The 26917-nt window shown below is 43.0% G+C and overlaps 1 protein-coding gene across 12 annotated transcripts in view; it reads left to right on the plus strand.

The window, feature by feature from the left end:
- NCOA2 (nuclear receptor coactivator 2) overlaps positions 1 to 26917 on the plus strand; it is a 1089938-nt gene that overhangs the window by 915697 nt on the left and 147324 nt on the right. For all 12 annotated transcript variants that reach the window (XM_078687164.1, XM_078687175.1, XM_078687166.1 and 9 more), the window contains one exon: positions 2454 to 2732. In XM_078687164.1, coding sequence (XP_078543290.1) covers positions 2454 to 2732 — 279 coding nt within the window. The remainder of the gene's footprint in view (positions 1 to 2453; positions 2733 to 26917) is intronic.

Genomic DNA, 26917 nt, shown 5'->3' on the forward strand with positions numbered 1-26917 from the left:
GTCACGATGTTGTTTTCGTTCGCGGCAATAGCGCTATCAGGACGCTCATCGGTACGCGCCCCGGGGCGCGCCGCAAGATTGCGCTTACCCGTGCGTTCACCGGTCCGCGCCCCGGGAGCGCACTGAAAAGAATTTAAAAAAAAATATGACATAATTATACAATATAAAATTCGCTTTAAAATTTATTATTTTTAAAAACTATAAACATTTGCTATTAAAAAACCTATGAAATTCACTGAAAAAACCATAGGTTATAGACCATATATAGTTAGGAATTAGCATTTACAAAACCTTATTTTACTCACACAAAACCATTGAAATTCCATATATAGTTAGTTGCACTAACTATATATCGCGCACCCGCAATCCACTGCTGATGATGTCACATATTACATCATTCATGACATGGTCAGTGACATCACTGATGACATCTCAAATGACATCACTGATGACATCACTGATGACATCTCATTTGACATTACTGATCACATCACTGATGACATCATTCATGTGATGATACGATGAACCTCTTCAGACTCTAATATAACCTTAGATACACTCAGTGTAAACAGACACTCACAGACTGTCACTCATCCATGGAGTTACTCACACACCTAGTCAGTCTTGCAAAGAATCAATCACACCTCCATTTCCTCAACTATATAGTTATACACACCTTACTTATTGAAACATATACAAACACATATTTACTCTCTTATACAATCCCTGATACAAGTTCACAATGATCCATACAGCCACTCACACATTCACTGGCTCTTATGCACAGTTATTTATATATGTCAACTCTCACATGTACTGTGTTTTACATATGTACTTACTTTGACATGTAGCACTGAGATATCCATTCACTCACCAATACACTCATGCACACAGTCAACCGCCCATACAGCTGTTTCCACATGCACTTTTGAACCCATACATCTAGTGAATCAACTGCTCACACATCTATGCACAGTCATACACCTCCCAGACACCCACACACACACTCTGTCTCCCATACAAATACTTGGGCAACCAATCAATAACCCATATAGTTAGTCATATAGCTAATGATCAACACATGCATCAGATTACAGAACAACAGACACAATGATGCACAATTTAAAACAGTTTAGTCACTAACCCATGCACTCAGTGAGACACATTTAATCACTCACTTATGCAGTCAGTCATGCACCTACTAAATCCTTCATCCAGACACTTATACATCCACTCATTCTTCAATATGTAAGACATATTTTAACTTTACAGAAACATACAGTCACTGGATGTTGTCATCAGTGATGTCATCAGTGATGTCATTTGAGATGTCATCAGTGATGTCATCAGTGATTTCACTGACCATGTCATGAATGATGTAATATGTGACATCATCAGCAGTGGATTGCGGGTGCGCGATATATAGTTAGTGCAACTAACTATATATGGAATTTCAATGGTTTTGTGTGAGTAAAATAAGGTTTTGTAAATGCTAATTCCTAACTATATATGGTCTATAACCTATGTTTTTTTCAGTGAATTTTCAAGGTTTTGTAAATGCTAATTCCTAACTATATATGGTCTATAACCTATGGTTTTTTCAGTGAATATATATATATATATATATATATTTCACTCTTCTCAAGGAAATCCTGAGCTATCGTGACCCTTTTGGGGGAGGTGGGAGAGCTCAGCATTTCCACCTTTGACTGGAGTTTGGATTGTTTGAGGTGAATGTACTATTAAACAAATACTGTTGTTGAGGCCCATGACCATTTTAACACTGTTTACTGCGATTTAAAGTTACTGGGGATTTCCAGCCCAGTACAGGTAAGTAAATAATTTCTTCCCCACCCAGGGTAATTCCTAATTTCTCATGGTCTCACATGTAACACATGGTAATCCCTGTGCCCTTATGTTACCTATGTCCTAGTACCAGTAGATCTAGATTAATGCTGGAAGTGATGTTACCGGGCTAAGCTACGTGGCATTCGTAATGTGGCCCTTACTTCTGTGAAATTGTTTTAAAAAATCACTCGGAGGGAACAAGGGATGTAAATCTTTAGATGTATAAATGTCAAACTCTAATGTTTGTTTTATGTTAACGTGGTAATGTAAAATTAGCTCTGTGAACTTAATTGCACCCCAATTAGTTGGCTGTTTTGTGTTTTTGCCTGTTATGTGACCATAAATGTGTTTATCGTAAAAGCAGACTTTTATAAAGTACACTAAACAAAGATACACATGTTACACATCTAACTTGTTACAGTTTAAATTTCATGTCAATAGTTTGCAGTTGTTTTCAATGGGTTAAGTATTTTACATTTCTAAATGAAGCCATAGTTGAGTATGTGTTTTGGCATTCATTCAAGAATTGCAACATTGATCTTCTTGTGCCCTTGTTCTGTCAGTTTTGGTTGTATTTGTAAATGTTCTGTTTTCTGACCCTTTAGAGTCAAGCAGTAGAACAAGAAAGCTTCTCAAGTCAGGAATCCAACATGATCATGGACCAGAAGGCACAAGTATTTAATCAGGCATATTCATCTCAAGCTCAAATTGGCCAGCCCAGTTACACGGCCATGCAGGACCCAAACTTTCACCCCATGGGACAGCGGCCTAGTTATGCAATGTTACGGATGCAACCTAGACCTGGTCTGCGGCCTACTGGCATTGTGCAGAACCAACCGAATCAGCTGAGGCTTCAACTTCAGCACAGACTTCAAGCGCAGCAGGTATAGTATGCCTATAACTTCCTTGACCGCGTGAGATAAAGCTCCTATTTGCATAGTTTTCATTTCAAGGTCTTACTAAAACTTTTTCTGTGAAGCAAAGGGAGGAATTGCTCATGTTTGGTAACGTGTGTGTGAAAAGGCAAATGGTGTGAGGTTATGAAAGACAGGAGAGCACCGAAAAGGCAAAGTTAGTTAATGGAATAGGGTGAAGAAAAAGAAGCAGGGGTTACTAGAGCGATTAATGGGAAGAAGACTGATGCTAGTTAGACTTTGGTGTTCTGATAAACTGTGGAATGATGAGATGCTAGCAGTGATGTGGTAACCAGGATAGATGAAGACGGGGATTGTTTAATAGAGTCACTGGGGTTGGCATTGGTAAATCTGGGCTCTGAGTGTATTAGGAAAACATAAAAATTGGCTGTGCGATACCAATTGTAAGTTGAGAGTTAACAGGTGTAGTCAGTGGTGCAGAAGGTGTAGTCGCACCCAGCCTCAGAGGATTGAGGGGCACATGCTTCCCAATTGGTGGCTGTTTTATTTTACTTCCAAATCAAGAGATGGGGCCCAATATCCATGCTTGATTTGGGGCCCATTGCACTCATGCTATGTCACTGGAAGCAAACATAGGTCAGTAGACACCAATAGGACAATTTGGAATATGGTGGCAAGAAAAGAAGAAAAAATGAAGTAAGTGAGATTAGGTAAGCAAGAATAGGTGAGCTGAAGTAATTAACCTTGGGAGGAAAGCAATGACTAAACAACTTCAAAGTCTGAAAGTATTTCTCTTTTTGCAGTGTGTATTAGAGAGACAAGCAAGGGCATACCATGGTAAGTTAGTCTCTGAATGCTTGAGGTGGGGAATTAAAAGAAAGTTGATAGTAATTAATAATCAAAAGATAATAGAAGACCATCATTTGATCAGTGGAAGGATGGAATAGGTGTTTTGTCTGTCTCGTGTAGATTAATGAGCTTGAACATTTTGTAGCAGACTGCCATGAAGTATTCGAATTTGGCCCAAGATAAAATAACTGCTCATCTTGGACATCTGACCTGTAGCGCAAGTGTTAACAATCAGAGGCCACAGTAGGAAAAATCTATCCACAGGCCTTCACTAAGAGTTGAGTTTTCAAGCTCGTTCTGAATTTGAGGGAGCCATTTTCAAGTCTTAGTTGAAGTGCTAAAGCATTCTACATGCATGGCCTTGTGATCTGTAGTGTCAAGTTTGCTTTTTTGAAGACTGGTAATAAGCAACCTATTGAGCAAGATATCCTGGCAAAAGGTCACGAGGAGCTTTGAGAATGCACTGTTTGGACTTCATTTCTTACAAGCCATCGGAGAGATTACAGTGCTGGTGTTCTGCGATTGCAACATCTGAAATTAAGAAACTGATATTATTGGGAAATACAATTTGTAGACGCCAGTGATTTTACAATATATTGCCAATTCAAGGCAAGTAATATATTTTGAGACTGTTGTAGGACAAGTAGTATTTTCTTAGTAGTAATAGGTGGCTAAAAGTTTATTTAGAGAGTAAAAATTCTATTGAGGGTTAGCTAATACAGGTAGTAATACAGTGAAGAATCAAGACTAATGGGGACGTGTCTGATAAATTCAGTAGAGGGAAAAGACAGTGGGAAGAGGAAATAACAAAAGAAATAGAATTAAAACACAGCAAAGGGCTATATGAATGATCTACCTAGTTGTGGTGAGGGCAAGGGAACCCAGGAAAGTGTGAGGAGAGATTGATGCATTATAATTCGGGGACACCACACAAGAAGACGGGGAACAGTGCCACATGTATTAACAAAATTGCTCAAATTAGGAACTTAATTAATAACAGTGCACCATTGGGGATACTGGCAGGATTATTTGTTGACAAGAAAAATCTACCAAGCTACCCCCAATGCATGCAGTAGTTTTGAGAACCATTTTCAATTCGGCTTTGTTTCAGCTGATTTTTTTAATTTAATGGAATTTGCTCCTTTAAAATGGATTGTACGGCTGATCCCTGAGATAGGTTTGTTCTTTCACCATCTAATATGGTAATAGAGATGGATGATCGAGAAAAGTCTCAGTCAAGATTGATAAATCCACCGTCCATGCTTGGCCCAGTATATGACCCTTAACAACTGTCGGTGAAGAATAATCGGGTGCATGCAAAAGTAGCTAAGGGAGTAACTAATTTGTTGTACTTTTAAGTCCCTTACATTGTCACATTAATATTAAGCTCACCCAGGATGATTACAATAATAATTTGTATACAAGACATACCTAGTGGACCAAGCAACTCTGAAATAGAATTGTTTTCCTGGTTAGGTGGTGTAAGAAAGTGGCTCTGTATATACTGGACCAAAGTAAGGTACAGTGTCGACAGAGTCCCCAGTCCCCAGAGGTATGGCAGAGGCTAAAGTTAGATATAATGTTACTCTCTAAAGTGGTAGCTTGGTCGAGCAGTAAGGCAGTATCTGAGGACAGTGTAAAGCATTTGTTGTACATACTTCGTCAGCAAATGGTCTCACACTCTCAAGAACTGAACTCTAGGCCAATTGTTTGTATAAAAATATATAGTTTTATTTTAGAACCAACAATAGGTATCAAAATATACTTTCTCAAAATGAGTTACTTTAGTTAAATACTTTTCAAATAGGCAATTGTCTTTTGAATACAATAGTTACAGTTGTTGCAATAGGCAACACAATTTCAAACACAATGTGATATTGAGCTCAATTGGAATTTCTTGTTAAATGCAATTAATTAGTTCATGGATTACTTTTGTAACCACAGGACTGGATCCTAGATTCAGTCCTGGGACATCTCCTGTAAACAATTGAGTAAAAGTGTTTTGGTTACAGTTGTGATTTTTAAGGAATATTATTGTATTTTAAAAGTTGACACTTTTTCACATAGAATCACCAATGTTATCCTATGGGAGGAAATTCACTTAGCAGGTAAGTAGTGTTGTCGTTACTTTTTCTTACTCCGTGTTGGATCCTTGATCCAGCACTGGTGTATCTTCTGTAAACAACTGAAAGAATGTGTTTAAGTCATACAGGTGATTTTAAAGGAATATTTGTAAGTTTAGAAATTGGACACTTGGAAGATTTCCTGGTGAAGACCAGACAATGGATTCCTATGGAGGAAAATTGAGTTAACAGTAAATCATGGTTATAATTACTTTTCAGGTTCAGTGCTGGGCTGAAAGATACAGCACTGGGATCTTTCCTGATAACAGGTGAGTTATTCGGAATTCTTTGTTCGGCTGATTTTAGCTGAATACTTTAAAGTTTCAAAACTCCACACTTCCAAGTGAAACCAGTCAATGTTGCCTTATGGAAGAAAAGTGAGTTATCGTTTTTTGGGTAAGTACTCGACTGGCAGAGTGAAGGTTCTGGGTATAGACTCGGGGGGGGGGGGGGGGGGGAGTCTCCCAGGGTCAGGTAGGTACAGTTTTTACCCCCTTAGCGGCACAGGGGCAGCCTGCTGCAGAGAGAGTTAGGCCCAATGTTAGCCTGTGGGCGGTAGGGGGGGCTTTGGTTGGTGGCTGCTGGCAAGCAGGGCTCCTGGTCACTTCCTCAGGGCAAATCGGAAAGTAGATTAGGACAGAGGTTGCACTCCCAGGGGCACTCGGGCGGCTGGGTGAAGGGCGCTCAATGTTATTCAATGGGAGACTTGGAAGTTGAGCAAAGGCTGCAGGCTCGGGGACGGAGATTCTTCAGGTGCGACCACCACTTCGATAATAATAATCCACATTTGTAAAGCGCACAATCACCCGTAAGGGTCTCTAGGCGCTGGGGGCCGTCGGGAAGATTAAGCAAGCTATTGCCCAGAGTCACATGGTGCTGTGCTAATCTGCCGCCGGTGCCGGGGATCGAACCGTGATTCCCAGATTCCGGAGTCAGTCGCCCTAGCCGCGGCGCCACACCTCTTCCTTTAGAGGTAAGTTGGGATCTTGGAGGACAGGTAGACACCCAGGAGTTGGGCATAGGGGGCCGTGGGGCGCCAGGTGCAGGGGTGTCTATGGGCGTCGGAAAATCTTACCCTCAGCTGGTCGCGGTTGGAGGGGTTCCTTGTTGTGAGGCTGCAGGCGTCGTCCGGATCATCGAGGAGAGTCTTTGGGCACTGAATTCTGGGGCACAGTCGCCGGGGGGACGTCCTCAGGGTCTTTGTCCACTCCGGCACAGGCCGGGCTCGGCAGGTGCAGAGTGTGCTGGATTCGCGGTTCCTTGCTGGCACCAGGGGTTGTTGCTCTTTGAGCAGAACCACTGCTCATGGGAGTCCCAGTCTTTAGATGAGCAAGGCAGGCAGGTCCTCCTGGGTTTTCGAGGTTGCTGTCCGCAGGGGACGCCGGGGTTTTAGCAGGAGAAGGTTCAAGGATCAACAGGCCGATAGGTCATGGGCCAAGTCAGTTGGTGTCGTCCTCTTGTTAGCAGCTGCACGGCAGGTCTTCTTGTTTCTTGTTCTTCTTCTTGTTTCAAAATCAGGATCTGAGGAAGGAAGGTTCAGGGTGCCCCAAAATACAAAATGTAGGGGCGTTACAGGTAGGGCAAGGGCAGGGACCAATGGGTTCCTGTCCTGGGGTGAGTACACCCCCTATCTTGCTCCTCTCCTGTGGGAGGGGCCAGGGGCCTATCTCTTATTGGGTAGGGTTCCCCATCCTCAAGATGGTGGGAGCCCGGAGTTGTGTTTCACCTCGCCTCTCCCACCTTAGGAGTGGAGTTGGCATAGGCTGGCACACCCCTTTCCTCAATTAGAGTGGGGGGCAGTTGAGTACAGCAATTGGACTGGGGAAGCTCACGAAAGGCGGCATGGAATGCCTTTGAAGCTTCCCCTGCCCATCCTGGGGGAGGAGGCTTGGCACCTCATCCCAGGATGTGCATTGCTTCCCGCCCCCGAGAGCGCCAAGCTCGACCCAGGGGTCCAGAAACCTGTCTGGTGGTGGCAGCCTCGGTAGCCACGCAGTCAGGACACTGGGAGTTAGTTAGATTTCAGGAGGCATCTCCAAGATGCCCTCTGTAGTGCATTTTGCATTAAATCTGACACTGGCCTCAGTGTTGGTTTAATGTGCTGAGAAGCTTAATATCAAACTTGTCAGTCTTCAGTGTTGCCATTATGGTGCTGTGGAGTTCGTAATGACAACCTCCCAGCACCATATACTCTTAATGGCATCACTGCACTTACAGTGCCCAGGAATGGCCCTGGGTACTGTAGGGGCACAGGGCTCATGCACCTGTGCCCACACCACTGGCATAGTGCACCCAGCTAGAGGGTGACTGAGGTATGCCAGGGCAGTGTGTTTATGGGCATGGCTCACAGGGATGTGTGCCATGTCGACTCTTTGTTTAGTTCTGCACCAGGACACTCAGCCTGCAAAGGCAGTGTGTGTGTGTCAGGGTACAGGGCCCTATAACAACAGATAGCAAGGGGTCAGTACCAATGCACATTAAGTTCAGATCCTACGTGGTGAAATGGAAGGGAAAAAAGATGGTAGAACTACTAAAGTGTCGTGATAAATACACATAGGGTCTCTACTCTCTATGAAAAGATTCCCATCAGTCACCACTCGGATCCGCCCTTCATCATCTGGGATCCTTCATCACAGAAGGTAGATTATGAGACCCACTGTGGATTGGCAGTTGTTATGAAGCCTAATCCTACAAGTGGTACCCAGTGTGAGGAGAACTCATCATGTATAGTGTGGTGACTGAAAGCAGTGCTAAAACTAAAGTGCAAAGTGAAGTTGTGAAAGAACTATAAAATTAGGTAAGGAAGAGAAAAATAAATTTATTGGGATTCTCTTCAATCCTAAAGTGAAAGAGTGCCTAGTGGTGTGAACAAATAACCACTAATATGGATGTAAGGTCGACATGTTTCTGCAGACTAATTAGATCCACGTGGTATCTAGCTGCTTCCTCAGGACCATTACCGCTACTGCTTGTGAAGAAAAAGTGAAGAAAAGAAAAAATATCACCTGCTTTTTAGTGATACAATCCTTCTCCTGACAAATCGGCAGGAGAGAAAAGTCCCACCTCACCTGGCTACAGCGCAGGTAAAACAGGGCACCGCTCTGTCCGTCGGTACCCCCGGCGTCCCTCTGAGCTGTCGTGGGAGGTGTACAGGGCCCCTAAGGGTGGCACAATAAGTGCTGCAGTCCTTAGGGGTCTACTCTGGTCACAGTGCCCTGGGTACCTAGGGTACCATTTACCCGGGGGCTGACCTGTGGCCAGAGATGCCAATTAGGTTTAGGTTTCAACACAGTTTTAGGGAAGGAACACGGGCCCTGTGTACCTGATTGGCAGGAACCCAGGGCACACTCAGTCAAAGTACATCAGCAATTCAGCAAAAAGTGGGGGCATACCATGCAAGAAAGATGGCACTTTCTCACAGGTGGATGGTAAAGAAACAGAAAATTAATAGAGTAATTAGCTGAGGGTGCATATCTACAAACTAAGTACTTCACTGCATCCATTATGTGAGTAGCCACTATTGAACTACTAAATTCCTCAGGAAAAATCACAGTTCAGCCCTCACTGATTTCAAGGTAAGCTGTTTACTAAATAATGTTAAACTATCTGGAATGGTTGCCGCCAAATCCTGAGACAAACCATCATGCAGCCAGGTTTCTGTTAAGAAGAGGATATCTCAATTTTTAATGTAAAGAAGGTCCTCAAAATGCTTGGAGTCAGAGGGGGAAATGAGTGGTTGACTATTCCAGCAGATAAGAGAGGTTATGACAAGAAGTTCCTAAATTATCAAGCAACCAGCCTCCTGACACATCTGAAGCATGCACTGACTCAGTCTCTTGGATATAGAGAGTAATTAGAGCAGGATTCTGTGTTAGATTAGGCTGCCAGTGGGGAGTTTCAGAAAATGCCTTAATTAATGTACAATTTAAACCGGCCACAGACATGATTTCCCTGGTAATTACATCAATATCAAAATTGGCATATTCTATATGCATGTTTCAAAAATAATGAATCTCCCCAGAGGTCCAGTGAGAGGTACTGGAACAATATTCTTCCCTCCACGCAAAAATACAGTGTCAACGGACTGGGGAAAGAACTGAAACAGAGCTTGAGCCTCTATTGAAGGAAATAACCTCCTGTGAAAATGGAGTTTTAAAGTTTAAGAAATAGCACTACCTAAATTAGAGAGTCCTTTCAAAACAAGCAAAGTGCAAGTGTGTAATCGAGGGGAAAAAATTGTTGAGCCCCAAGGTAAAGAGAATCCAAGGTAAAGGAGGAGGATAGGCAAGTTTATAAAAGGAAAGCTAAAAACCCTAGAGTAAATTGAGACTCGGCTAAGAGTCCTTTTGAAAATGCCTCCCAGTAGTTAAAGTAACCTTGTTTCAGAAAATCCAAACTTAGTAGCTTCCACGTTAGTCCCAATAACGTATGTTTAGAAGGGCACCTATTTCCTAAATGAGAGAAGATAGCTGTCATCATTCAGCAAGTTATTGCATAATTTCTACAGACAAATGTTTAATTCACATGAAAATATTTTATGAAACTCTTTCCATCCTACCGGTGTGAATTCCATTCAGTGAGCCAGTTATCTTGTATTCACCTCAATATTATGGGGTTACATTCAGTAGATTTACTTCGCCCCAAAGAGTAATGTGTCCTTTTCAAAGAAAAAGGAGAACAGTAGGAGTCCTCCATTGGATGGGGGAATGAGTGTTATGAGTCAGACAAACCTGTGAGAGAATTTCTTACCTGCAGGTGATAATTAAAAGGAGCCTCAGCCCGGTACCCCAGATCAGTACACACACTAGTTAAATTATATGTTCTTTCATTATGTAGTAATTGACTATTTAGCAAGTGTAACAGAATGATTTTTATTTATTATAAGCAACTCTGCACATAATACACCAGTTAGGTTAAGAAGCCCTCAGTCATTTATTCAACACAATTCCAATACCAATTGGGTCTATTCTCTACCAGATGTATCTGTAATAGTCTTTGTTATTAAGCTGTAAATGACTATATTAGTTCACTGAGCCATTCATAGCTTTCCTGCATACCTTACGCTGTCATCATTTCAGCAGTCTGAATTCATCCATTCAGCAACTAGTCTATGTGTCTAACCCTGCACCGGTTCCTTTTATACTTAATTGCTAATGGTGTCTTATGGAGGGAGAAGGTGGTCACTTGTGCGAGCCTTTTACTTTGCTTCAAAAATTTGCAATCAGTGCCTCTTTGTAGAAGCATATAGAAGCTAATGTTACTTGTAAGATAGACCTGTGCAAAATCATCTTCTCCTGCAGGCACAATTAAATCTTGTACACCAAAGAAGTGGAGGGTTTTCCTTTTGTCATGTTATTTTGAACAGTGTCAGAAAAACATGGAGTTACTTAACTGAATACATTGTGATTGAGCACACATTGGTTAGCATTACCATTGAAATAGCCTACTTTCCTAGGCCCTACGGCTATACATGAAATCTGTTGTATTAAAAACAGTCATGTTTTCATGCATTGAAGCCTGACTTACATCTAACATGCATTACCATACCAAAGTCTTGCCACACATGACCGTTATGGCATGAGAGATTTCATTACTATCAATCATTACAACTAATCTGCCAAAATAATCCAAATCCTTACCTTCTCAGAGATGAGTGACTGCAATGTTATATGGAAACCGTTTCATTTGAATCATCACTTAAACCAGGGGAGATTTTTAGTGAGTGTAATTCCAAATGTAATTCTTTAATATCTGGCTTTGTAACATCTGCTACTTGCATTGCTGTGCCCAAAATGTGTCCACCCTCATCATCCTACATACATCTTCTACAAAAGAGCAATGGTTGGCAGTGTCCTCAGGAAAGTAAATAGCACAGGACTCAACACTTTTGTTTATGATTACAAACCTTTTACTGCACAGATACAACAAAACACAGATTAATATATTGCACATAAAACAGATAGCATTATACTATATAAGCTGTAGCTTTAAGAATTTCCAGCGTATTATCAACTGGAGAAAATAAACAGTGCACTTTGTATATGGTCTAACATATGGCTTATTGCCCAGTAGTGCTAGCCATATTGTTAGAAGTATCGTACAGTGTGCCACAAAATGCTTGTTAACAAGTTGATAATGTCATGAAAATAACATACCGACTATATTGATCTTAAAGGGAAATACACGTTGCTGATTATTTGCTTAAAAAGTTTTACCATCGCAACTTGGAGACTTCCTCTTCTTAACACTTCAGAGCAGGTAGCATGTAAATAGAGAGGTTGAGTCCCCCAGATTTTCACTGCATGTGGTGCGTGAAAGAAGTCTCCCTGAGCTCTGCTCAATTTTTTCTTCAAGAAGGATATTGAAAGCTTCTCTTTAATGTCTGACAGAAAATGCCTTTTCCATCCCTTTAAGAGCTGAAGAAAGAAAAGGGTACTTGTGGGTGACCCACATAAGGATTGCCTTTACTGCCTCCACCCCCCCAGCACAAAGTAAGGGACTGCAAGATTTGTTGCACTTTCTCCTCAAAAATGCTGAAAGACATAGAGGGGAGACTGCTCTTGTGGCTTCAGTAACCCAAAACATCTTCTGAGGAAGACAGTGATACTTCTTCTAGGCCTCGCAAGAGAGCTAGGTCCCATGAAGGGACTTCTGAGGAAAGCAGGAAATTCCTGAAGATTTCTTATCAGGCTAAGGACTCTAAGAACATTTGTTCATAAGATTACAGCATTACCTTTCAAGCCATCAGCCCAGTAGGAGCCCAGTGGAGTACATTCTAGCGATGTCTTAACATTTTTCAGGAGGTCTACTTCTACGTTCCCAGGTCAGGAAACACAACTGTTCCATCTCATTCCCAATTACCCTTGTTTTGCGCCATCATCCCGTCTTCCTCCCTCTCGAACACCAAGAGTCCCTCCCTCCTCAATTCCACTGTCGGTGAGACACATCTCCCCCCTATATTTATTCCATCGTCCCCACTTGTGATCCCATTTGCGTGGACATCCTTTCCCTTTATATACTGTTTTTTATGCAATCATGGCATGGTCCATATCATTCGCCCAATCTCTCAATTGTGGTATGGTGCACCCCATTTCTGAGCAATGTTCCGTTTCGCTATACTCCACCCCATAGTGGCCCATGATTGTTCGGCTTGTGTGAGATCAGTCGCCTCCCAGATATTGAGGAAACATAGTGTGGGGGTTGGATGTATACGTTTGCCACAAGCCCTAGTTAATTGTCTGGTGACGTCCGTCCAGTACTGTTGTATATGGGGACAACCCCACAGGATATGCATGAATGTACCAGTCTGGTTACAATGTCGGAGGCAGAGTGCATCAGGTCTCCTACCCAACCGCAATAGCAGTGTGGCGTCAAAATATATCCGGTAAAGAATTTTATGTTGGACCAAGCGAAGTCGCATCGGGATGGCTACTTCTCGGGGTGAGGCCAGTGTCTCAATCCAGTCTTCATCTGCCATTTCTCCCAGGTCAACCTCCCAACTCGCCCGCAATTTCAACATTGGATCGGTTCGATTATTGATCAACTTCTTATATGTGAGGGAGAAGGACTTGCGATCTATATGATCCAGCAAGAGCCTGTCCTCAAGAGGTGAGGAGTCTGGAAGGGGGTATCTTTAGGGAGGGCAGAGTCAATGGCATGACTGATCTGAAGATACCGGAAACTTTCCGACAGTGCTAGCTGATATTTAGTTTGGAGATCCTTAAATGACACTTTCTTGCCCTTAACCCATATATCTCCCACTGTGGAGATCTCAATCGTATCCCATTTATCAAACCCCGCATAGGCACTGAGTCGCCCCAGAATGTCTGGCTCCCATAGAGGGGTAGCTTTCGTTAGGCACTCCAGCCAACCCATCCGCCGCTGCACCTCATGCCACAACTCCACTGTACGCGCCGTGGGACCGGTCAGGCGCAGCTTCCTATGGTTGGTATATAATGCCCTGTTATAGCCCCCCTTCTCCATTAACCAATGGTCGGTGCGGAAGCTGGGGTCATCATGTCGCTGGAACACCCACTGGTTGACGGCAGTGACTTGCGACGCCTGATAGTAGAGGCGCATATCTGGCAATCCAATACCCCCATCATACCACAGAGATCTGTTTTTAATATAAAATCCGGGCCTTCAGTGGTCATATCACTGAAAATACAAGATTTGAAAAAAATTTAATATCTACGGGTTCTTGTGGAAGACCATTTCTATGGACTGGAATCTAAAGTGATTTTGGTATTTTACTGACCTCTGCGGGTCGTTTTGTTTCAAGAAAGTTAAATCGAGGCATTTGCCAGAATTTTTTTTTAAGAGAAAGCCCCTCAGCAGAAAGCAATTCTCATATTTTACTGACCTCTACTGGTCCTTTTTTATTAAGACAGTTAAATAGAGGCAGTTGAGCAGAAAAAAAAGTCCCTTAGCGGAAGCAGACAAGTCCCAGGGCTGATCTCCAGAGCTCACAAAGTACATACACATATAAGTATATACTAATATATACGAAAGTATATACAAGAGGTCTCAAATGCTTGACCTAAAAAGGAAAAACAAAAAAACTTTCCTCAGAGACCGCCTTATCTACGCCTTCTAACAGGGATAAAGGCCGCTCATGTTCCTCCTCCTCAGACCCATTGACGTTTAGGCTTAAATCCTTTATCAAGGCCCCATTGATGGCACTATCAACGTCAACAACAAGATTGCTGACGATGATCGTTAAAACAGTCTCGTTGTCGAGACCGTCGATGAATCAAACGACAACAGCAACCATAGATGCTCCCATCTCTCGACGAAGATTGCGGCATCAACTAAGATCCTGTTGATGCCGAAGTTGTTGACTATACGTCCATCAGCGATGGCTACATCGATAATCCCGTTGATGATGACCCCGTCGACAACACCCTGCCGGTGATGATTCCATCAATGATGACTCAGTCGTCAACTGTCCCGTCAACAACATTCCAGACTATTCAGTCTATAGGGGGCGCAACCTAAGCAAAGGTGATGACGACACAGTCGATGAGGATAAAAATTGCAAAAATATCAAAGACCACATTACGTCCTGAGGTTACTTCACCCAGCAAAGTGTCACCTCTGCCTCCAGGCCTGTTACTGGACCTTGAAGAGCCTGATGATGAGCTACACGTAAAATGCCAGGGGGAAGATGATTACTTCGATGAGGAAGGACAGTATTAACAGGACTACTATCCTCCTCATGCTCAAAGATATTTTGAGCCCTTCAGAATCTACCCTGATCCTCCACCTAGACAGGATGACGTACCAATGCCTGGATCTTCAGGCCTTACTCACGGACTACCGGAAACTGTTTCTACCACCTTCTAAGGGACAACCAGTGACACCATCACACTCTTTGTCTCCTGTTAATTCCACAACTATCCCTCCGCCTGCCAATCCCAGGATGACACCTGCTTCCTATGTAGCTGTGCCACCGAGGGATGATCCATCATCAACTGATGACGAAAGAGATGAAGACAAGATTTCTGAGCCTCCGTCTCCACTAGATGACTTGGATTACTACACCATACCCACACCACCCCCACCTCCTTAACATCCTGTTGATTCGCCTTCAGAGGACATCGGAGGTTTTCATAACCTAATGGAAAGAGTGGCAACCAGGTGCCACCTCCCTGTATCCGTTAAACAGTCTGACAGTTTCCTTTTATAATTTCAAGGACAAACAAAGGTCAAGATAATGAAGAACCCTGCCACAGTGATGGCTGTCGTTCCTTTTATTGACAAGTAGTACAGGGCCCCAGATTCCCCTTCATGCCTGACAGCACACCCCAAACCTGGTTGTCATCTCTCAAGTGGCACAATGTAGATCAAAACACCCATCTGCTCATATATTTGCGCCACAGGATAAATCAGGGCACCGTTTAGACAACATCAGCAAGAGGTTCTCCACCATGTGTGCCATCATGGCTGCCAGCTCTCTGGCTATTCTGGGCTGTTATGACTGGCAGATGTAATCAGACATCGGTTCCATCATTCACCTCATCCCAGAAGACCTGAAGCCAAGAAGATCTTACAGGAGGGCGAATGTACCTGATCTGAGATTATAGATTGTGCCATGGACATCGGCTCCACAGGCTTCCGTCAACTGGCAGGCGCCAGGGATGGCTTAAACCTACTTCTTTTAGACACGAAGTCCAATCCAAAATTACTTGACATGGCTTATGATGAGGACACACTGTTTGGCAAGCACATTGATGACACTCATCTTGCCATTAAGGTTGACACGGACGCAGCCAAATCCCTCCACACCCTCCAGTACAGGAAATTGCCCTTTCGGGGGCGCATTGGTGAGGTTTCTCTACCTACAGGGGTGGCTACCAAAGCTCCCAGCAATACCAATCATACCAGCCCCAATACAGGTCTGCATACCAACAGCAAACATACCCTCAACCATCCTCAGCGGGTTTTCTCTAAGTAGGGCATCTACGGAAAACCACCACCTCAAAGCCGGGAAGCAGGTCGCACAGTGACCTCATCCAGGTACCATCTACACCACCTTCTTCTCACCCTGTAGTTGTGAATATTGCCAATTACCTCCATCATTGGGAAAGCATCACCTCAGACAGATGGGTATTGGACCTAGTCACCTATGGCCATACCCTGGAGTTTACAGAAAGAATACCCAACACTCTGCCCAGGGGAGCACACCCCCCTCTTTTTCACTTATTGAGAAAAGAGGCCCTCATACTGCTTGCCAAGGGAGCAGTAGAGAAGATTCCAGTTGCTCAAAAGGGAAGAGGATTCTACTCCCGTTGTTTCCTCATACGTAAGAAATCGGGGGAATGGAGACCCATCCTAGATCTCAGGAAGCTGAACAAATTCCTCTGCAAGCAATCCTTTCAGATGATTATCCACTCCGACATCCTTCACTTCCTAAACAGCGGGACTTCATGACATTTCTAAACTTAAAAGATGCATATTTCCATATCCCCATTCTTCCATAACACCTCAAGTATCTCGGTTTCACTGTAGCTGGTACCCATTACCAATTCAGCCCCTCGCATATTCACCGAGTGTTTGGCCCTGGTAGCAGCCGCTCTCAGGAAATAAGTTCATCAGGTATTTCCCGACCTAGATGACTGGCTGCTAAAAGCTTCAACCTCAACCTAAGCTGCCAAAGCTACGAAACCTGCCTGTCACTATTTCTCAAGCTGGGCCTCACTGTACATCGCCGAAAATCCTCCACTACTCCTAGTCAAGTGATTCAGTTTCTATGAGCAGGCCTACAAAGCCTTCCTCTCCCAGGAAAGACAAACGAGACTAGCTCACAAAAAATTGCAAGAAAAATGTATGTTTCAGTGAGGCTGTTCAAGTCTCTCTTGGGTATGATTTCTTCTGCAATCAACCTAGTTCCGCTCGCATGCCTCGAGATGAGACATCTGCAAGAAGAAATACAGCTCCAATGGATTCAATCAGAGGGGTCATTCAAGGTCTTGACCATAACCCCAAGGAAGATTGATGCGCTAGCGTGGTAGTCTCACAGATCTCATCTAACACACGGCCTCGCGTTTCTGCCTTTGGTACCCGATTTTGCTGTCACCACGGATGCTTCACTAGAAGGGTGGGGAGGCCACTTGCAGGGTCTGCAGTTCCAGGGAAAGTGGTAGACTAGTCAGAGCCAAGCACATCAACAGCCTGGAGCTAAAAGCCATTTTCTCACCCTTCAGGCCTTTCTTCCAAGGATGACAGGATCCTCGGTCATGGTCCGTATGGACAATACAACCTGCATGTATGTAACACGGAACGACACCGTATGGAGGAACACGACCCCGGTATGGAATGGTGGGTCACTGATCCCTCCCCTCCTTCCTTCCAGGACGAACAGAAATCATGGAAACTGTTGTCAGGTGAAGAGGACGGAAACGGCGCCTTTAATTGGGCGTACACCACAGACGAACAAACGCCCCTGTATGACGTCGGCTTCTCAGCATTGGTGAAAACACAGGAAGAACAGGAGACGGCGTGTGACGACACCATGGAGGAAGACGGGACGAGGAGACAAGCGAACGGAGAGAAGAGTGGAGAACGAAACAGCCGAGGAAGAGAAACAGACGAGCCCGGAGGCCAACGACCCCGCGAATCGCCGTGCCACACTCCCGAGGGAGGAGTGTGGCTCAGACAGGTACGGCAGAGGATTGAGAGTTGGGCGGGGAAGCGGGGTGTTGCACCACCTTAGATCAAGTGAACACTCCCTCCCTACTGTGCATAGTTGTACATTGTTGTAAAAAATCCCGACCAACCTCTATCCTCGTCTCCCTCCTGCGCCCTACACCTCCTCCCCTCACTACGTAACTCACCCTACCTAAAGTATATAGCACGAGTCACCGGTGACCCCCTCACTCCCCTGGTATCCCCCCGGGTGTATATAAACCGAGGCCGTGAGACTTAACGGTCCTTCTGTTTCTGTCCCCATCACGCTGCAAACCGACGGAAGGGTCCCAGCCTCCCTAGACTGTATCCAGAAGAGGCCCAAGACACCGGGAGGACGAGACGGAGTCCAGAGTCACCTAGGATCCATCCGAGTTTGCACGAGAGAGACTGACATTCCGCCATAGAAACCCTTTGTGGAAAATAAAGCCCGCTTTACCTAAACGTCGCCTCAGGCCTCTCACTGCACCCACGTCACAATGTATCATATTAACAAGCAAGGGACTACCACATCTCTCACTCGCTCTCACGAAGCACAAGAACTTTGGAGTTTGGTCACAGCCCAAAACATATCCCTCCAGGCCAAACACATGTGGGGAGTAAACAACAACAACCTGGCGGACACTCTCAACAGAGCCAAAAACAGTTGCCAAGAGTGAGAACTAGACCAATTACAGCTCAAAAAAAATCTTCTCGCTGTGAGGGAAACCAGCACTGGATCTCTTTGTGACAAACAGCTACATCAAAGGCCATTTTTACGGCAGTCGATAGGCTGGGGGAATGCCCTTTCAATGGAATAGTCCAGAATGTATGCATATGCTTTTCGCCCTTCCCTCTTATCCCCAGGGTTATCATCAAATTGAAAGCAGAATTCTGTCTCCTCATTTTGATCGCTCCCAGGTGGGCCAGGCATCACTGGTTCATGGAGCTCATCCTCCAATCAGCGTCCAGTCCCATATGCCTTTCAACAAAGCAAACGTGTCTGACTATGCACTAGGGTCAGATATCACATCCAGAGTCAACCTCTCTCCACTTCCATACATGGTTCCTGAGTTCTATGAGTTCAAAGACTTAAACATCTCTCAAGAATGCAGAGACATCATATCCAAAGCAAGGGCTGAAGGCACAAAAAATATACAAATTAAAATGGAACAGATTCTGTTCATGGTGTCAGCAGAATAGCTTACACCCGTTTGAAGCCTCCCCTGACCAAATGTTGCCACTCATTGGCAAGTCAGGGCTTGCTAATGCATCCTTCAAAGTTCCCCTTGCTGCCATTTCAAGGTATTGACAGTACATAGACTATCTCTATGCTCATCATGAGTAATAAAACAGTTCATGAAGGGGCTATTCAGAACTTTCCTACCAGTGCAAGCTACTCCCTCAGAATGGCATATAAATGTGGTTCCCTCGCCATTCACAAGACAGACCTACGGTTTCTCATGTGGAAAGTTACTCTTACAAGCTCACATCTACCAGAAGGTTTTGCGAGATGCAGGCCTTTACGACACAAGAGTCTTTTCTACATTTCACAGACCAGTTCGTACTTCTCAGGGGAAAAAAAACTAATTCCCAAGTTTCCTTCTCAATTTCATTTCCATGAGCTTATCGTACTTTGCACTTTTTTCTCCAATCCAGCCACACTTTCTGAAAAGGCTCTCAGTACAATGGACATTAAACTGTGTCTCAAGTTTGACCTCTTCCGAACCTAGCAGGTACGCAAAAATGGTCAGCTACTAGTCTCTTATGGACAAATTTGTCAAGGGACTGCAATAACGAAAGCAACAATAGCATTCTGGATTTCGGCACCAATTCTGTTTTACCCCGCCAAAGCGGGCAAACCTCTTAAAGCTAAAGCGCATTCTAGAAGAGCAGTTTCCAATTTGGCTGCTCTATTTTTAGGCATTCCTCTGGAAAAGATATGCCGTGCTGCTACGTATAAGGGCACCCACAAGCTCTTCTGCCTAGAATCGACACAGCCATAGGCCAAGAGGTGTTACACCATCTATTCCACTAAAGTGAGCCTCTTTAAATTGAGGTGTTTATTCATAATAAATTCAAATGTTTTTCAGACTGCTAAATATATATTGCTACCTAATTGTTCTATTAATGTTTATTTATCTAAACTTATAGATTTGAATGCTTACTATCTCAATATAGAAGGTTTTACACACTCTCTCTCTCTCATATAAAGTTATAATACTTCGTCACACACATCCTCTAAGTGTAACTTAAATCACCTACAATACTGCTTGCTATTCTGATTCAAGCATGTGAGTCTACGAAAGATCCAATACAGGATAAAAATGCACTTACCTGTAACTGCAGTTATCCAGTATTATTATCCTTCATAGATTCACACGTGACCAACCCTCCTCCCCTGAGAGGCTCCCCTTATGTTGAGGGATTTCATTCCCACATGTGCTTGGAAATCTGAGGGACTCTCCCTCTCTAGGGAGTGTTCAGAAGGGTGCTAGTACGTGATTGGTCATAGTTCTAGTACCTGATTGGTCATAGTTCAAGTTTGGTCCTTTTTTTAAAAGGACATAGATAGGCTATTAAACTAACGCCTTAGTGCCATTATAGCCTATGATAGTTATACATATTGCTTTACTATGGTACTGTGGGACACACACTTCAACAAGGAATGATTCAAGCTTGTGAATCTATGAAAGATACAAATAATGTATAACTGCAGTTACAGGTAAGTAACTTATTTTCTTCATTCCGTAAATTGGACAAGTTCAGAGATACAAGTTTTTGTAAGTCCCTTAGAATTTTGATCCCTAATTATTTAGTCCTTCAATATTAAGTTAGAATGGTTAAATATGAATCTTGTCAAAGAGGAAATGTAAGGTGTACTTGTTTATTCTATAACCAGATAACTCACTTTAAGTAGATATACGCTCCAAACACATACAGAGCTGGAATTGAGTTCTGAGGGTCATATATTTTTAGTATCATGTCATTTGCATAAAGCAGTAGTTCTAGGTGTAAATGTTTGCGTTTGAGCCCTGAGATCCTATCCTCTCATTTCTTATAGCAGTTGCCTGGGGTTCTATTGCTAGGTCAAACAGTAATGGAGATAGAGGTCAACCTTGCTTTGTCCCTTTTGACAGAGGGATAGTTTCTTATAGCACTCCACTGTTGCAGACCATTATCAAGCCAATATGTTATCAAAGGCCTTTTCAACACCTGTGCTGATAATCGCTGCAGCTCCAACCAGGCCCTTGTGATGTTGATAATGTTTAGCATCTGCCCGACCTTGTTCTGTCATGCCTCTGTACACCACATTCTGTGTGCTTTTGGTGAATCCGCTTTTGGAACGTTTCTTGTAGGCTACTCACCCATATTTTCGTCCGTATTTTTTGTACTCACCATTGACAAGTGAAATTGGGCTTTAACTGTTACACTCCAAAAAGTCATTGCCTCTGACTGTTGTTTCTGTAAACTTAGATCACTCACTGATATTGATATTCTATATTTGCATATGGCATGCTGCCAGAATTTTTTTTTATTTTCTTTTAACATTTTCTAACCCATCTGATTTGGATTTACCCAATTCGAGTTGTTTGTTGAAGTGTACACCTCTTGTTTAGAAATGACCGGTACAATTTTCTTCTGGTCTTCCTTCCACTTTGAGAATTTAATTTTGGAAATAAGTATCTTGACTTACCTAAATTGTTTAGCGTTGAGGCATGGTAAGACTGGCAACATTCATTAAATATCATGGTGGCATTGGCTTTGGTAGTCAAGACCCTTCATTGTGTGTCCTTTATGCCACTTATATAAGATCTGTTTTGTAAGTCAAGAGGCAACTCAGCCTCCCTTCATCAGTCCAGTGGTGATCCTTATGAGTGTTTCTGATCTTATAAAACGTAGACACTTTGCATCTGGTCTTAATAAGTTCCTTCCTCATTTACAAGTCTCCAGAGTTCTGTTTAAAAAGTGTCTCCCAACGCTCTAGATGTATATTTTCCTTCAATAGTAAAAGTGTTTAGAAAGCTGTTGTATAAGAGCAACAGAGGGGGGGGGGGGGGGGGGAATGATTTCGACGTAAAATTCAGCATGAAATCTATACAACATACAAACATCAGGGGTGAATATCTTCCCATTTGCGTAGTATATAGAGATGACCATATTCACACTGCTAGTTCTTTCTGTAGGATAGTTTGCTACAAGCTTTGTGAATGCTTATTTTTGCTTTGTTAGTCCTATAGTAATGTGCTGCTCGCAGTAGTCAGTGGAAGGGAGTTCAATGTTGTGGGTATGAGAAAGTAGAAGGACCAGAATCTGAAAAGTGCACAGGGCAGACTAGATGAAGTTAGGAAGTGTTAATTGGCTAATTTTAAGTGCAGGTGGGGATATATTGGATTAAGGTGTGAAAATTAAAAGTGGGTGTTCCATGGACAATTGTAGGTACATAGGGCCCTCGTTTTGTCAGAATTCCAGACATATTGATAACATTAAGTTGAGGTGGTGTTTCTGGGGAGATTATAAAATACTCTAGTGGAAAAGTTTGACTACTTTCAAGAGTAGAGAAAGCGTGATGGTGAAGGCACCACTAGAAGACTATTGCAATAACCTAGTTTGCCAATAACTTGTGAGATGTTTAGTGCCTTGACTGTGTGAAAATGTTACCATGGATAGATTTTACTTATATTTAGTACTTGATATTTTGCTGCAATAGATGTGGTGGTGATGAAAGATGGCAATTGTTTGGAGGGGTTGAAAATCACACCAATGCTTTTATTAAAAGATAGATAAGTTCATAAGGAGGGAGCTAGAGCTAGGAGTACATGTAGTATCAGAAGAAGAAGGAAAGTAAATGACCTCGATCATAGATGAAGAATAACACTGTCTCAATAAATGCAATGCAGTTTTTCTATTTTTTCCAGCCAGTATGTTGATTCTTAACTCTATTTTTCTCCCAGTGAGCCTCAACGGCAGTTATATAGCATTTAACTTGTGCAGCGATTTTGAGGGATTTCTTTAAGAGCTTGCACCTCTAATTAGGAAAGACTAGCTAGTGATTGTAACATGAGTCAGGAGAAATATTGACAAAGAGTGTGGTCTCAGAATGTATGTTGCTAGAGGGATGGAACATACATGTTTTGTTACTGGGTCACTTTGATGTAGCAGATTCAAAGCAGGTCATTGCAACACACCAAGTATGCCTCTCTATCGTCAGTCCAATCTCAGGTAAGCTTTCAAGTGGTGTGTGGCGTGCCAGTGGTAGGCTGCAGTGTAGGAGCTATTGATTGACTGAAAGTAGAGCAGAACAGCTTAGAGGTCAGTGCGGTCTCACTTTCTCAATAGAGACAACATGAGGATTGATGTTTGGTTGAGTGCTTTAAAAGTCCCAAAAACAATTAAAGGAGGCATTTGGATATATCACCTTCTTCATGCAGAGTGAAGTAAGCTAGAACCATTCTAAAGTTCAGCAGGGGCAATCAAAAGCCCCATCGATATTCTCATCAATTTAGTACAGCGTTCTGCTTTTGTAGGTCATGGGAAATATCTTGTCGATATATGTTTAGTCTGTGTTCATCCAATGGATTTTAGCACTAAACTTGTTAGAGTTCAATCTTCCTGGGAAGTGTAACCCGTTTTAGGATTCCTTGGCTAGGAGTTTGAAAGTTTCTTACACTTCAAATGGAGATACATTCATGTGCTTTAGGGTAGATAAGTCTGCGATTACTACTATTTTTCAAAGAAATGGTATGTAAAAAAAAAAAAGCTGGGTCTAGTGGCTCAGTGGACTAATGCGTCCACTGCAGGCGCCTGGCCTGTGTTTGACTTCATGGTCACAGGTTCAAATCCCGGTGGGTCCACTCATCCATCTGAGGTCGATAAAATGAGTACCATTGAGTTGGTTAGCAATAAACATCTGTTATTCAGCTCCAAGATATCCATGGTGAAATGTGCACTTTACGAATACACATTGTTATGTGCACATGCTCTGCATACTAATGCCATCTAGTGTTGGGTGCTGACCGTTGCAAGTTCTTCTTCTTCAAAGAATGCGTTTGAGTCAGGAGATGTACTTTGAATGATCCATTTTCCATAATGCTTATGGGCATTGATTCTATGGTACATTGGTTTGTTTCCAGCTGTCAGGTGTGAACGTACACAGAGAGGGCTCAGAGTCAGTTGTGTGCCTCAACATTTTTTCCTGTCCACGTGGCTCAAATTCAACACAGACAATTCGGAGGAAGTGTCTTCTTCAACACCTCTTCTTTGCTCTATCCCACTGGACACCTTCAGAGGACCACTGACTACTATTCGATGCCTCAGAGATGCTGGGGCCTCTTTGCTTCCTTCAGGGACCATAAGGCATTGCTCGACCATCGGCATGAGAGAATGCAGACCAGAAGGTAGTAATAGAACTGGATATCCTTCCAACATTGCCGCTAGTGCAACTCCAAGTGTCTGTGTCAGATCACCCCAATGTCTGCAATCTCTGCCGCTCCCCAGACTATGCCGACAACTCCTAGGATTCCTGCCTCGCCCAGAAAACCTTAGGGTACTTAACAGGGAGACGCTGGACACACTGCAAAATATACATACAAACACCCTCTGAACTACGTATATTTTTGGGGCGGTGGAGCCTTTCATTGGCAAAGAGGCGATGATCCAGTTCTATTAGGAATCCTGGCAGCCTTGCAAGTGCCCTGCCAAGAGACTGTATCCTTGAGAGGCTCAGCGCGCAAGGACAAGAAGTAGAATCAATGCTGACGTCCAAAGGCCCTCGAACAAGAAGACACCAGGGGTTGTAAATACCACAACAGTCACCGAGAGCCATGCAATCAAAATAAGGTTGTCAAGAGGTCCCACGCTGAGATAATGCACTGCTCCTGCAGAGTTTGGTCATAGAGACCCAAGCATTGACAAAAGAACAAGCTGCTTCCAGGGCCTCCACCAACTTAAGGCTCATGCTGGCACCAATAGAAAACTTTGAAGTCAACCTAGTCTCTCCTGAAGGGTGTTGAGCCTTGCTGGACTCATGCGCCTTACTCTAAACCGGGACAAAAAGCATCCAAAATCCATGCCAACGGCACCACCGAAACTGTTGAAGAAGATCTTGTATATGCCGAAAACTCCATCGACCGCTGGGTCCAAGGAATCTGAGTAACTGATATTGCAGATACTGCAAGAAGCACTCTAAGCCGGACTGCAGTGTCTGCTTAATGCATCACATCAATGGAAAATCTCGGCAAAACCACATCCGCCAAAGGTCTGAAACACTACCACGAAAGAGAACCTGCTGCCAAAGAAGCACAGGGGCTGGAACCCTGTTCCTCATTTGGCACTGCTGCTGTCTCCTCCACCATCACACTCATGTACACCACCTCTTCTGTCTCCACCAGAATCACATTTGGGGTTTCCACATACCTCTTCTGACCCTGGCGGTCAATATGATTCCACCGACCCATATGACAAGCCCTTAGACACAGAGCCATCTGATGACCCTGTAAAGACTATAATTAAGGCTCCAAGTTTTCAGTTTTTACTGATTTTTACAAATAAATACAAACCTAAAACAATGTTTTTCCCATCTTCATTTACTTTTAGAAGTGGAAAAATCCAGGAAATTACACTTCTTTTAAGTGACTCTCCATATTGTCTTTGAATTCCAGGCAAACAGATGAGTAGATAGATTGCATGGTGAGTTGAAAAAGAGCATGAGATCTATTAATAACGGCATATTTCAGCATATATTTGAAGTATATTGCTAATATTTACCTGTGGTTGTATTGTTTTGTTATATTTGGCTCCTTAATTTGCTAAAACTTGACAGGCATCAAAGTATGAGTGCACGTTTGTGAATTAAATACATGTGGAAATATACAATTTGACATATTTATTCAGTAACCGCAAAATAAATATGGATAAATACCTCTAAGATGGGCAAAAAATATATATGGATTATTACAGACAGAAATGCTCCACAAAGTTTTTTTTAAACATAAAACCGGGACCCCTAACTATAATGCCCCCTTTGATATTCTAATTTGGGCTATTGTTGGATTAGAGCATTCCCTGTTCATGACACCACAGGCTACCAAGATGACATCCAGAGGGCTGCTAGGCACCACACAGTTGTGTTCTTCAAGAAGGAAAGGACTTCCTAGTGGAGACTCTATCCAAGTTTGAATGCACCGTCAAATTCCTACCCATGTTTAAAGGGATGTTTAAATCTTTCCCAGATTATTTCTAAGGAGCTATTAAAGGTTATGGGGGTGACACCTAAGCTAGAACAAAAGTACTAGCTCCCAATTAGCGACCCCATATGTATCAGGGGTCAGGTCCTGCCTCACTCCTTTGTGGTTCACGCCACTTCCAAGAAAGCCTCCGCCCAAGCCACAGGCGATGTCCCTCTACCTGATAAGGAGAGAAAATGACTCAATGCTGCAGGCAACAGAGTAGCGGTTGTAGCTGGTGCATACCCATTTCTGTTGGACTTCTCTCCAGGTCCAACAGGTTCAGTGAGAGAAGATAAGGAATTTGTCAAAAACCCACCAGAAGAGTACAGAAAGAGGGGAGAGGAGACAGTGTCCATAGGCATAACCAGCTCAAACACCGATTAGTTACATTCTTTTTATTTGTATATATTTTATTATTTTCTCTTATACAACCATTGTATAACTTACATAAACGTAGTTGAAGGTGCAAACTACAGAAGTACATCAGTATTATGGATGTGTGACGTTACCACGCATACATTTACAACGCCTACCTTTACCACGCAATTTTTACAACGCAGGAACCATTACAACGAACTACCATTACAACGCATTTTTTTACAACGCAATACCTTTACAACGCATACCATTACAACGTAAGTATTGGTAAGTATATAATATTTTTTAAAATGTAATTAATTAAAATTAATTTAATTTATTTTAATTTAATATTATTTTTAATTTATTTTTACCCTGTACCCCAAAACCCAAACCTAGCCCTGAACCCTAAAAATACCCCTTTACCCAAAAACCCAAACCTAGCCCTGAACCCTAAAAATACCCCTTTACC

Source organism: Lissotriton helveticus, chromosome 4_1, assembly GCF_964261635.1.
Source record: "Lissotriton helveticus chromosome 4_1, aLisHel1.1, whole genome shotgun sequence".
Lineage (NCBI taxonomy): Eukaryota > Metazoa > Chordata > Amphibia > Caudata > Salamandridae > Lissotriton > Lissotriton helveticus.